The sequence below is a fragment of the Micropterus salmoides genome, unplaced genomic scaffold (assembly GCF_014851395.1).
Source record: "Micropterus salmoides isolate LMB-PRFRI ecotype aquatic unplaced genomic scaffold, ASM1485139v1 Ms_hic_scaffold_17, whole genome shotgun sequence".
NCBI classification, from domain to species: Eukaryota; Metazoa; Chordata; class Actinopteri; order Centrarchiformes; family Centrarchidae; genus Micropterus; species Micropterus salmoides.
In genome coordinates, this window is record NW_024040817.1 from 20,022,430 (window position 1) to 20,036,510 (window position 14,081).

Genomic DNA, 14,081 nt, shown 5'->3' on the forward strand with positions numbered 1-14,081 from the left:
AATTGATCCAATTAACAATCCAGCCCTTGACAAATTAGTGGGAAAAAATTCTACTTCATTCTACTTCAAACTCATCATAAAAACAGACACATTCTACCAACCAATTACAATACAGTCTATGTAGCATTCACATGCTGTGGTTGCAGCTAGCATCTTCTTTACTAGTATATAATAGTATATAATGCAACGTATACTCAACCTATTGCTCTAAACCAGTTTATGCCCTTTTGATTTGCCCCAAGAAAATTTTACTTTGACATTTGAAAACCGGAAACGTTGTTGCTAGCTAGGCTACCTTGACAGTTGGTTAGGACTTCAAGTTAAGTAACCGGGATGCAAAGTTCCGCCTTCCTTTTTATCCGGCAGATGTAAGTAAACTGTAATATTTGGTTTAGGGAGATAGTAGTTGGGCACACATTATAACCTTGAGGATGAATTTATATTTGTCTTTTTAATTGTAACATTTCATTTTCTCGCTGAAAACTAAACAAAACAGTGGACTTTTTTTTTTAAATTTGACCTAGATTTGTTGTGTTTCCAGTGGGAGCCTAAGGTTACAGGTTGGGTAGTTTTAGCTAGCTAATCCGAGGAGATAACGTTAACTAATCCCAGTTTGTTAATCCTTTCACACTTCACTTGTCTTCAGGACACCGTTGAAGAGAGTCGAGGAGTGTCCTAACTTACTCCAACGTCTGTCAAGATAAAGACGTTAAGGTTTCCTGCTCAACAAGTTAGCCAAAAACTCACAAGTTTGGTAGTTGGACATGTCGTAGAACGAATATGGAAATGTAACGTCACAGTTACACCAGCTGCGCCTGAAAGAATGCGGAATAAACTTGAAGTCTTTCAACGGAAACGAAACGAGGCTGGTTACAGTGCACGGGTCACATCAGCAGTAGGTGCCAGAGAAGAGCAGCTCCACCTCGGGGCATGAAACCTCAGTCCGATTTTCCACCGAGGAAGGAAGCGACAGGATGGCAGTATGCGGAAGAAGGAGTCGACCCAAGTTAGTTTTTTTAGTCTTTGGTGTCACGTTAGTGGGATATCTGGTGTTTTTCAGACATAACTCCGTGGAAGTGAACGCGACAAATCGACGGGAGGCCCCCGGAGAGCCAGAGGTGGAAAATGAACAGCTTAAGAAACCCGTCTACGAGAAGCCCCCATTGGATATACATGCCCTGGGCGAAATGGGGAGAGCAGTCAAACTGAACCTACAGGGAGAGGAGAAAAAAGAAGAGGAGGAAGGCATCAAAAAGCATCAGATTAACACTTATGTCAGTGACAGAGTATCTCTGCACCGCCGGCTGCCTGAGAGATGGAACCCACTGTAAGTATCTAGTTGAGTGGTGTCAACCATTGCACAAAAAATACACTATTATCACACTGTAATAGCCACTGCCACTGAGACATTGTAGTTCTCAAATGAGTACTTGTTAGTGATTTGTTAGTAACTGAACACCTGCTCCTTGCCATAGGCTATCTGAACATCTTTTGTGTCCACTTTTTTGATATTCACTTAGGCAACCACGCTTAAGTGTCATGCAACCAGCTCTTGCTAGGATATCCGCGTGCAGTCTTAACCCAGTCACCCAGCCTCACCTCCTGTCCTCCCAGTCAAGCTGTCTCCTAACAAGTTACTTTTCCTCACATTACAGTTGCAGGGACCTGAAGTATGACTACCGGTCCCTGCCGACAACCTCCGTGGTAATCGCATTCTACAACGAGGCCTGGTCCACCCTGTTGAGGACAGTCCACAGCGTGCTGGAGACGTCACCGGACATCCTGCTGAAAGAGGTGGTGCTGGTGGACGACTACAGTGAAAGAGGTACGTGCACAGACTGATGGAGGGAGGCTGAGACAGACAGGCAGACAGAGGCCCTGTGGGCAGGCGGGCTGGCCAACTGACTGTGAAGAAGGACAGAAAGGATCAGAGGGACAGGCTGGGAGGGTGGCAGTCAATGTATTGTCAGGTAGAGAGAGGGGAGAAGGGTGGACTGTTTGCAATTAGGGAAGTCAAACAGAGGTACAGGAAGTAAGTGACAGCTAGTAAAACCAAAATGTAGATGAAGGGAAATTTAATACATGTCCAGATAGACTCACAGATATCAATGTCACACATCTGGGAAATTTTTTTAAACTTCCAATGAATATACATGCCACTTGCAAATGGTATAATAGTAATAAATAACAGTATAATGTATATTTAAATTACGTGGATGGTGGATTAGAAGGCCATGTGTGTCAGGCATGGTGAAGTTCATCACAGTCAAATTGGAATGACAGTCATACAATGTAGTATATCATCTTCTCTGTTTGTATTCCTTGTCATCATGTTATGATGTTTATTAAAAGGAATACATTAAGAACACAGCTTTCTGTGGCTACATTAGCTTAAAGGAATAGTTCAGGTTTTTTGAAGTGGGGCTGTATGAGGTACTTAATAGTCTGAGTAAATAAATAGTCTGTGTATTACCCTGCAGTGGATGGCAGTCAATGCGTCCTCAGTTTGGGGATTTGTACCGGCACAGAAGCAAAGCAATGCACCGCTGTGGACTGGGTCAGCAGGAAAAGGTATTTTAGCCACCTAAAAGAAGGCCCACCGGAAATTATCTCTATCAGTTCAAGTGTAGACTATACTTAGAATATTTTCAATGCTTTACCTTGCCATCAGACAAACATTTCCTTTGGAACTACGTTTTCTTAATTGTAGAGCTTCTGTATTCCTATGCATAAGTACAACTTGGCTGCACTCTGTAAAATAGAACTGGCTAGGTAAAGCGCTGAAATATTGTAAATATAGCGTAAATTTGAACTCATTATGATTTGTTTTGGTGGGCCTTTTTTTTTAAAGTGGCTAAAATACATTTTGCAGCTGACCCTGTCCACAGAACAATGCTCTGTGCTGGTACAACGCTATGCTTCTACAAACTGAGGATGCGCCCCCCATCTACTGTAGGTAATACACTGAAAATGTACCTCACACAGCCCCACTTCTAAAGTCCCGAACTGTAGCTTTTTTAAGAGGGATTTATCAGGGACATCAGTGTGCTCTAGTTTGAAGTCAGTCATTGTTTTTTCTGAGCTTAGACACTTCAAGGGAGTGGCTCTAAAACATTCTGGTTCATGTCTCCATAAATTAAGCAATGCCTGCCTCTCCCTCTGCGCTAACATTGGCCACGTATCAATTCAGAGTGGTGAAACAAATAGACCAAACAATTATGTTTCTATTTCAGATTGTTTAATCTGAGGAGGAGGAGAAACTAGTCAGTATTCACAATCAAATGTTAGAAGATAAGCACAGAAACAAATTGATGCTGTGATAGATTTCGTACAGATATGTTTGTATCTTATCCCATAAATCAATAACTTACCAATGTCTGTTTAATTATTCAAACCCATCCAAGTACCGCTGTGTTATTTTAGTCTTCAAGATACCTGATGGATGATCAGAATGTAGTAATTGTGTATCAAACACTCTTAAACACTATTTTCCTTCCTAAGCTTCACTGGCTGCTTTAAAAAAAAGATGTCAGCAGATTGTAAATTTATTCATTTAATGTTAGAAGAGTGATTTTGAGAAACATAACTGCTCTTAATACAAACATGGCCCACACACACACACACACACACACACACACACACACACACACACACACACACACACACACACACACACACACACACACACACACACACACACACACACACACATACATTTGACAGATGTGTTATTTTGGTTTATTTGTTTACTTGTTTAATCTCCTTAAGCTCATCTCAAGGAGCCATTGGAGAAGTACATCTCAGGTTTGAGGAAGGTGCGTTTGATCCGAGCCACCAAGAGGGAGGGGTTGGTGCGGGCCCGGTTGCTAGGTGCGTCCATTGCCACAGGTGATGTGCTGACCTTCCTGGACTGTCACTGCGAGTGCCATGAAGGCTGGTTGGAGCCCCTGCTTCACAGGTTAGAAAAGCCTCTATGGGAGAATTTAAGGGCTCTCTCTCTCTCTGAGTATTTTGTCAAAGTGTGGCCTTGTGCTTAGAAGGACTGTCTTTTTGCCCAAGTGAAGTGTCACAAAGTGAAGCACTGAATCTGAAAGGAGTGCTGTTATGTAGCTGACTCACATCCAGTATGCTCAGTTACTTGGCTCTCTTAAGAGCAGGGCGGCCACAAAAAGTTGACATTTGAGATGAACACTTTACTCCCTGTCAACAGCCTCTCTCCTTTCTCCTCCAGGATCAAAGAGGAGCCATCGGCTGTGGTCTGTCCCGTCATCGATGTAATCGACTGGAACACCTTCGAGTATTTAGGGAACTCTGGCGAACCTCAGATCGGGGGGTTCGATTGGCGGTTGGTCTTCACCTGGCACACTGTCCCAGACTATGAACAGAAACGCCGTCGCTCGCCCACTGATGTCATCAGGTGTGTCTGTGGATCCTGTTATTAAGGATAATTTTACAGAACAGGCCCAACATTAGTTTTCATACCACTGTTGTCACCTGATACTAAACCCAACGCAATTTATAAGGTGCAGGGTGCCTGAAATGTTTTTTTTTTCTCCTCAGGTCTCCTACGATGGCAGGTGGTCTGTTTGCTGTGAAAAAGAACTACTTCCATTACTTGGGGACGTATGACACAGGGATGGAGGTGTGGGGAGGAGAGAACCTGGAATTCTCCTTCAGGGTAGGAAGTGATGTGTCTTTTTTGTGTGTTTCCATATGAAAGTTTTCTGCATGTGTAAGGCCCTAGCTTCATGCAAAATAGGCACAGTTTATATGAATATGATGTGAAATATACACAGCTTTTAGTATCACAACACACATCACTAAAAAGGCGGGTCAGATCTGGTTTACATTTACCAAGAACTCCATCATGTAATGATTCCTTATTCCCTGTAAAATCCCTCCTGGAAGATTCATAACTACACAACCAGGGAAAACAGGCCAAAGACCCTACTACTTTAATTGCAGTGAAGAATTTGAACATCCCTTTCCTTAGATAACTGCAATTTCCCAAAGGGATGGAACCAAAAATATTTCCCTTAAAAACAAAACAGCTTTTCTGTTTCCACGCTCTTCCACCACAAGGCAGTGCTTTGTGCTGAGAGGCTAACCAAATCCTCGTGGTGATGTTGTTGTTAATATCTCTTAGATTTGGCAGTGTGGGGGCAGCCTGGAGGTACACCCATGCTCCCATGTGGGTCATGTGTTCCCTAATAGAGCCCCTTACTCGCGGAGCAAAGCTCTGGCAAACAGCGTGAGAGCCGCTGAGGTCTGGATGGATGAATACAAAGAGATCTACTACCATCGAAGCCCTCATGCACGGCTGGTGAGTCTGCACAGATGGTGTGCGTGTGCATGTGTTGATGTGCTAGAGGCAATTTTCTTTATCAGGCATTCTTGTATATTAATAACAAAAAGATTTATTTCATCTTTAGAGTATTGTGAAGGCAGTTTTTTTTTTTTTTTTTTACAGCTGCAGTCAGCTGTTAACTGATTAATCACTTGATTTCACCAATGTACACACTCTCAGTCCCACACATATTACATGCACTCTCCGCTCTCACAGATTACATACACATGCTGCACTCCCGCTGCGGTGTAAAAGCTCCCCTGATTAAGTGACACTTGGGATACATGAGCGGCAGACACCCAAGGTGACAGGGGTGTCAGGGCGTTCCGGTGTGTTATTACCACCTTTCCGTGTCAGTTTGCGCCAGCGGGTGTCAACCACCTGTCCTTGACAGGGCGAGAGTAGTGCTAACCCATGGGGTGCCCTGGCTTTGTGTGTGTGAGTGTGTGTGTGCGCATGCATGGGAAGAGCTGGGCTGGTTTGTGACAGTGTAGTTAAGAGGAGAAGCTTTCTAAACACAGATCAGGTGGCGCTCATCTCCCTGAGAGGAGGCAGCCTTGCCAATCTCGCAGTGGCACAACAAACCCAATACACCAAAGCCTTCTAAGACTGACGGGTAGACGCATGCTCTCACATACAAAGCTCTCTCAAATATTTATCAATATATTGTACTAAATGAGGTTTCATTCATTCTGATACGATTTTGAGCCTCTAATGTAACTTATTTTTGCAGTTTTTGTGGTACTCCCACCAATTTTTTTTTTTAAAATTCATATACCAAGGTGTAGAGTCGTTGAACCTTTTTATAAAACGATTATTAAATTCTGCTCTTAATTTGAGCAGTAGGTTTGTAGGTATGGATAGTTCTTGGAGCTAGCAGACATTGTCTAGCCAGAGGTTACATACACAAAGTCCTCCTTTTTGTCTCTTCACGATCAATTCATTTTCCTTGCTAGAGAGAAACTCAGGCAGCAAGATGTTTATTTATGTTTGCTATGACTAAACTACTCCTACACCTTTAGTCCTGATTTGGTTCCAAGCCCACAATCTAGGTAAGTTGAGTCAGTCTAATACAGAAATTGATGGCTAATTTTAATATTTCCAGTAGCCGATTACATTGTCATCCTCCCCAGAGCAAAAAACTCTATATTGGGGTTGCAGGATGATGGGTGACTGAAACTCTCCTAATTGGCACCTCTTTGGCCTCTTGTGTACATCATATTGGCCTTGTGTTGCTTCTTAAGTTATTTCAGTGACCTCTTACTGATACATATACTGGTTTGTGATTGAACTGCTATTTATTCTTACATTTGCTCTTCATTGACAATTGAATAGCACCTGTACTGATCCTTTAATTTCCCCCTTGTTGGCCTCATATACCGTAGAGGCCCGCATTGGCCCTCATTGTCCTTTGATGGCCCTTACTGATCCCTTCCGTTGACAGCAGACTCTCTCCTTTGGGAATCTCTCTCTTGACCAATACATTAATAAGGAAGGGCCAATTAAAGCCGTGTTTTGGGCAAACCACCAACATCCATCATGCTGCAGTGCGGCTGGAGCCTTCCTCCAGCAGGGAAGGTGTGGTGAGCATATGCTCACCAGTGAATCAAAGTGAAGAGATTGTGTTCTTGCCTGCTCTGTTGCTCACTTATCACGATCACTGTGGTGTGTGTGCGTAACTGTATGCATAGAGGTATTTACATAAGAACACACATCTATATTATTTTCATTTACTAACATGCACACACACACAAATACACCAGGTGTAGGAGTTGTTTTCTGTTAGGAGCTCGGTTTGTTTGAGGGCATGTTGTTGTTGTCGTCATTATTATTATTATTATTGTTATTATTATTGGAGATCTAGTCATGTAGAGTTATGGAACAACTAGATGGTGCTATTGTATACAATTTCTGCACAGAACTATACTATGAATACAGACACTGCAGCTGTCTGACGCTGACTGCATCAAAGGTGTGCACACAAGTTCTTTATTTGAATATAAGATGACATTGATTAATTATCATCATGTAATATCGACATTACGGTAATTCTGTTCTACCTGATATTGTTTTGAACCTCAGAGAATTAAGGCAGAAAGGTGGAACTTAAGATCACACGGTGGAACCATCATTTGTGGGCTTTGTTTCTAGGAGGCCTTTGGAGACGTGACAGAGCGGAGGAAGCTGAGAGAAAAGCTGGGCTGTAAGAGCTTCCGGTGGTACCTGGATAATATTTACCCCGATATTAACGTCCCAGAGGATCGCCCAGGCATGTTTGGAATGGTGAGTACACACTGATAGAGTATGAATTTACCAATTCTCACTGGTTTGATTGAATTGAATGAAGCAGTGCAGACGAGAGACTAATGCGTAAACACGTTAAGCGTGATAATTCTTTACAATAAGATTAACTTTGTCATCAATTTCCTCACCCATGTATGAACCACTGTAAGCTATATTTTATCAATACCTGAAAATATCTAGTGATGTGACTGCTTTTTGCTCATTATAGCTGAAGAACCGGGGCATGACCGACTACTGTTTTGACTACAACCCTGCAGATGAGAACACTATAGTAGGCCAAAGGGTCATCCTGTACTCGTGTCATGGCATGGGTCAGAACCAGGTAACGGCAGTCTTTTATGCCATGAGCAATAAAACATTTCTTGATGTATTTTCTGGTGAAAAGTCACTTCAGTCTGTTGTAATGTTGAAGTATCTTAATTTTAATGTTGTGTTTTATTAGTCTCAGTTTTACTCTCACTATACACTCACAGGCCACTTTATTACCTTGCTGGTACCGGGTTGGGCCCCCATTTGCCTTCAGAACTGCCTTAATTCTTCATGGCATACATTTAATAAGGTGTTGGAAACATTCCTCAGAGACTTTGGTCTATATTGACATGATAGCATCACACAGTTGCTGCAGATTTGTCGGCTGCAAGGTGCTCTGCTGAATGGAGACCTTGTGACTGGATGCCATTGGAGTAGAGTGAACTCACTGTCATGTTCAAGAAACCAGTTTGAAATGATTTGACCTTTGTGACATGGTCTACATGTCTAAATGCATTAAGTTGCTGCCATATGATTGGCTGATTAGCTATTCGTGTTAACAAGCTATTGGATAGGTGTACCTAATGAAGTGGCTGGTGAGTGTAGAACTATAGTCTTGTTTTACATCTAGGTGCAGATGTTTTCCACTTTGCCACGTAAAAATGTATGGGCAAAAACGCAGCATACTGTATGCTGGCAGTTAAAAACCCATTTATACATTTAACTCATGTGGACTACTTTATCAAAACTACATTTTGTTTAGGCTTAAGGCTACTTTGTACAAGCTACATTGAGCTAAGCTTGATTCTTGAACAACATTTGTTAACAAGAATTAGAAAATGGTTCTTTAGATGTGAGTCCCTATATTCCTTTACGAGTCACCCGGCCTAGTCACTGGCCTCATTCTTATTAATCTCCCCCCCTGTTATTACCCTGCTATTCCTCCTCCTTAGCTTTCTCCTAAATGTATACTATTTTCCTTTCCTTGTCATTTCTTTACTTTGACTCCCTACAAGTAATACAATCACCTTATTTCACAGTAAACCACAAGGGGTTGTAGTTGTAATCTTACAAATCTGAAAATAGTGGACTAGTTTGCCTCTTCCATGTTGAGTATTTGAGTATTTGGTGGCCTTGTTATATGAAGGAGAATGAATTTCCCAGCACCTTTATCCTCTGTGTTTGACAGTAGTCCAGGAAAAACTGTGAAATTTACCATTGTTATTCCAGCAGCCCTCTGTGGACACACAGATATTATCTCTGTGGGAGTTGGCTCAGCAGTGCTTTATGTTGTCTGCCTTATGGAAGAGCTCTGCATGTTGCAAAATTATTTTCATTCATAGTCTGTGCACACGCCAGCAGTAGGTGTGTGTGTGTGTGTGTGTGTGTGTGTGTGTGTGTGTGTGTGTGTGTGTGTGTGTGTGTGTGTGTGTGTGTGTGTGTGTGTGTGTGTGTGTGTGTGTGTGTGTGTGTGTGTGTGTGTGTGTGTGTGTGTGTGTGTGTGTGTGTGTGTGTGTGTGTGTGTGCGTGTGCGCACAAACATGCACAGACAAGCCATCTCTCAGTACACTGTGTCCATTTGCTTTGTTTCTGCATGTCTTTTTCTTCACACATAAATATCCATGTACAGATTCTGACATGGACTGAAATTACATCCTTCTGTTATAACTGAATTGAGCCACGTACATAAAACATAGTCTCTCTTTTACGCTATTCCTTATCAGCAAATACATTTCTATTTCAAATGAGATTTAAAACAGTCATTTATAACATTACATAATTAGCATGAAAATATTTAGATCGAAACCATCTGTTTAATTTCCTCCCGCAGTTCTTTGAATTCTCCACGGAGGGTGAAATCCGCTATAACACAAGGCAACCTGCTGGATGCGTTGCGGGTGACAGCGTCAGCACCTACCTGACTCTCCAGCTGTGTAGACACCGAGGGCAACCTGTATCTGCAGACCAGAAATTTGTCCTCCGAGAGGTAACGGATGTTCCTGTGTTTAATGTCTGTATATACGAGGCAGTGTGTGTGTCAGTGGTGAAGGAGTAGTGAGACAGGAGGCAGTGAAAGCGCAGGATGGAAGTCCAGGAAACCGTTTCCTTTAGAATTTTCTCTGACTTCCTGTTCATCATTCCAGATTATTTTTTACTTTCCTTCATGAACATTTTGTGATATGTTGTTGAATAGGCTATTTTTAGTCTTATTCATTTGAATATTATAATACTGTAATAAAAAGCGTTACAGGTGTGAAGCTGAGAGAATTGTAGTCACATCCTGATCTACAAATGATAATATCACTTTACTGAGCAGCTGTTCCTTCACTTGTATGTACATGTATTGTATTGCGCTAATAGCTACTTTTCAAAAGAAATGTACTTGTTGGCCATTAGAGTGATTAACCAGCATTAATGCGCTTACTATTTTATAATGCATATTCTCCCCCTCAATGTTTTCAGGACGGGAGCCTGTACCATGTGATGAGCCAGAAGTGTGTTGAGGCGGTAAGCAAGACAGACAACGGGACACCAGCCCCCTCACTCCAACCCTGCACCGACAGTCTCCACCAAAAGTGGTTCTTTGAGGAGAGAATGTAATAGTATCAACCTAGAATGTATCTACAAATATATGTTTTCAATCAGGGCCAATGTCCTGAGGAGGGGTATGGGTGGACTGAATCGCTTAATGTTTTTTTAATATGTTTACCTTGTCCTAAAAGGAGCCCAAAGGAGGAAGTTCCTATGCTCCCGTCCAAACTTTAACCTTTGCACATTTCTGTGCCAGCTGGATTTACACTAATAATATAATTATATTGATGAAGTCCTTTGTAAATATATATATTATTGCTGTCATTTTTCTTGTTTTATCTATCTATCTATCTATCTATCTATCTATCTATCTATCTATCTCTCTCTCTCTCTCTCTCTCTCTCTCTCTCTCTCTCTCTCTCTCTATATCTATATCTATATCTATATCTATCTATCTATATAGAGGGAGAGAGAGAGAGAGAGAGAGAGAATATTTTTCTTGGATGCTGTTGCTGGGAGACAGGAGCCTGCTGGAATATATATTGTTCTTCTAATCAAGGAGATGCTTGAGAATTGTTGGGGACCTGCACAATTGTACATGCTGTCATTTTTCTTGTTTTTCCATATACACATTGCACTACTGGTGCAATCTTTAAGAATGAGATCAATTTAGCTGACTGGCTCAGTGCCCACATCTGGATCATCACACGTCTGGATGAAAATAACTGCTTTACACCACTGTCAACAAGCTAGGAGCCTCTTGTGAGCTAGTGAGGCATTTTAAAATGTTTGCATCTTCTCCTGTAGATGGGGCCAACGCTCCTCTCTGCAGGTTCCTTTCTTTCACTGTGTTCTGTATTTGTGGGTGAGAAATCTTCAGGTATGCTGTTAAGAACCTTTTCAGGATGTTTTGAGTGTGTGCTACTCTTACATACAGTGGCTTAGAAAAAACCCTTCGATCACAGGCATAATACTAGTATCTAGTACCTCTTCAACTTAATTACTTAACTACTGATAACAGGAGAAACTCGAGTGTTATTCCATTCTGATTTGTCTGAAGTCAGGAGAAGAAGAAGGAGTTTTTTTTTTTTTTTTTTTTAACGTAGTGTACTTGCCTCGGTTTTGTGCCCTTTTAAATGATGTGCAGCTTCAAAATCATAGCCATATTTGATGGATTTACTACATTTGGTGTCAACTTTCTTTATTTTTAAATTAGGTATTTTTCTAAAACTAAATTACTGTTATTTCATACCTTCACTGCAGACATATCTAAACTTTAGTAAAAAGTGAGTGGGAATTTATCTAATCTTAATCCTGAGTGCATAAACACTGAAATCACAACAAGAATATGATCTTCTGCCTCAACTTACTTGTACTGATTTGGGCACACTGTCTGTGTTTCCAATCCATCAGAATTAGACAACTATAGATCCCTCTGTTCGGAGCCGTGGTCACTTGTGTGACTTGTCCCTCAGGCTGTGCAGAGAGACTATGGGAAACACAGCAGAGGCATAGACAGTTGTTTGTCTCCAGATTGCTGGGATGCCAGATGGCTTCCTGATTGATTTTCTGGTCCTCTCCCAATTGTTTATCGCCACTTTTCCCTCTCTGTGTCAGAGGTGTGCAGCAGAGGACGTATCTTTTGGACTTGCGCCAAATCCTTCTCAGTTATGAACTTGTTACTCACGTGCTTGAGGTTTGATTTATGAACGGAAGTTATCAAGAGTACAGTTTTTGACAGCAGAAGCAGATAATGGAGGAGATTGAATGAAGCAATTTGCGACCTCTTCCTTACCATTAACCTTCACAGCTCTGTTAGGATTTCATGTTTGGGGACGATTGGACTGAAATAGATTTTCCTGTTGATTCAGAATATATACTGACAGTAAGATAAATGGGAGAAGGAAAAACACCATTTTGCCAGTACCACCACAGCGGGGGACTTGAGTAGAATCAGAATCCCTTCAGTTGCCAAATTTTATGAATGTACAGTAATGTTGCAGGAACATGGTAACATCTGTGCATATGAGCTCACATCGTACAAGGCTGAAGGGCTAAAAGGCAGCACAAGATGTGCTTTACTTTGGAGTGTGCAGAACACAGGAAAGGAGTATCAGCTGTTCTGTGTAGGATGAAGGCACATTGGAATATGAATATAATTTGTGGGGTTAAAGTTCCCAGTAGTCCATAAAGGCTTTTGTGGGCATTATGACTGGTACATGATTGTGCAGACAATGCTTTGTGATAAGTGGAATGTACCAAATGACCAGTAGGAAGATTATAGTGCGTTCCATAGAGGGAGGGGAGCGACAGCTGTCTCGGGATTGTGTGAATGTTATCAGGCGATAAAGCTAAAAAGAAAAAAGTCTGATTGTTGCGGTGTCACTGCTTGATCTTAGAAGAGGACCATATGCCTAAGAAACGTTTGGGAACAGGTTGTCTGACTTAAGATTAGAAGAAGATGCTTCAATGAGGATCATCCATGAGAGATCAGACTCCCAGGTTTATGTATTGAACACTTCAGAAGTGACAGTGTTTTCATTTCCATCAGTTTGTGTCTTAAGCCTGTGAGTGCAGTATAATTATTATATTATGTTATTAAAAAGGGGTTATTTATGGTCCCCCTGTTGCCATCTGTTATTCCAGACATGTCCTACATAGTAAAACGTTTTTTATGCTGGCATTATATGCTAATGTGATACGGTACACACCGCTGCAATAAAATTTATATTTGCCAGTCTCGGGATCATATATCTCTGGCAGATCACACAGGGCTTTTATATCAACTAAACCCTTGTTGTAAATGGTAGTGATATTCCAGGGATCTGTTGGTGCACTTGAACCTATCAAGATTGTCGCTAACCCTAATGGACCATGTAGTGATGTTTTACAATAACATTCACACATCTTCTGTTTATAATTAACTATTCCCAGTGGAGTCATTTAAGTTGTTGAAGTGGTAAACATGCACAAATGATAATGCTGGAATTTATCACCATGTCTGGTGTATTAATGCTGTCAGTACTTCCAGTGGCCTTATATTATTGTTAGGAAAGTGACAGATAAGATAAACAATATTTTTTGTATTTGTTGGTTCCAATGAATGGACCAAATCTGGTGTCAGTGTACCCATTTAACTTGTCAGAGTAAGTAAATAAAATAATGCTGGATTTGTGTTTTTGTTTGTCGTGAGTTTTATGTCTTTAAAACGTGCATTAATATTAAATATTTAAAAAATTTCATTCATGAAAAATGATCCTATATCTCACTGTACACCATTGTGTATCCATTAAACTGACATATAAGCATCCACCATGAGAAAAAAATGGAGACACAAATCAAGATGCTCAGAGGGTAATGAGAGAAGAAAATGAGAAATGGGGAGGGGGGAGTGAGTTTTCCAACCATATCTGATTGGTTTGATCACCAGCTGCTGAGTGAGATGGTTAAATGTCGCACCCGAGCCAAGTCGCCCTTTTCCCTGTTGATGCTCTGCCCTGAAGTCTCTCTCAATTACTCATTGGTGATGCTTGGATGTTTGTTTCATAGGATACTGAGTGTGCGTGGGAAAACGTCACGATGAATGGTGGACAAAAGATAAAAGCATGCAAACCTTTTTTGTATATTCCAAAAAAAAAGGGGGGGGTTT

At 41.3% G+C, this 14,081-nt stretch overlaps 1 protein-coding gene across 2 annotated transcripts; it reads left to right on the forward strand.

Annotated features, from left to right (window-relative positions):
• Window positions 1–291: 291 nt before the first annotated feature.
• galnt12 (UDP-N-acetyl-alpha-D-galactosamine:polypeptide N-acetylgalactosaminyltransferase 12) lies at window positions 292–13,608 on the forward strand. 2 transcript variants are annotated; one of them, XM_038725700.1, is made up of 11 exons: window positions 292–368; window positions 647–1,327; window positions 1,656–1,825; window positions 3,769–3,958; window positions 4,232–4,417; window positions 4,561–4,678; window positions 5,147–5,323; window positions 7,499–7,630; window positions 7,860–7,973; window positions 9,732–9,887; window positions 10,364–13,608. In XM_038725700.1, exons 2-11 carry the CDS (start codon window positions 975–977, stop codon window positions 10,499–10,501), a joined length of 1,734 nt encoding a protein of 577 aa, XP_038581628.1. In that variant the 5' UTR covers window positions 292–368; window positions 647–974; the 3' UTR covers window positions 10,502–13,608. The 2 variants fall into 2 exon arrangements, with proteins under 2 accessions (XP_038581628.1, XP_038581629.1); XM_038725701.1 differs by lacking the exon at window positions 292–368 and having other exon boundaries at window positions 390–1,327.
• The last annotated feature ends 473 nt before the right edge of the window (window positions 13,609–14,081 follow it).

Bases quoted from the DNA above. Each gene is read 5' to 3' on its own strand.
- galnt12 (XM_038725700.1), top strand. From the start codon at position 975: ATGGCAGTATGCGGAAGAAGGAGTCGACCCAAGTTAGTTTTTTTAGTC. The intron at 4,418-4,560 runs GTGTGTCTGTGG...TTTTCTCCTCAG, and splicing joins TCGCCCACTGATGTCATCAG to GTCTCCTACGATGGCAGGTG. The intron at 7,974-9,731 runs GTAACGGCAGTC...TTCCTCCCGCAG, and splicing joins ATGGCATGGGTCAGAACCAG to TTCTTTGAATTCTCCACGGA.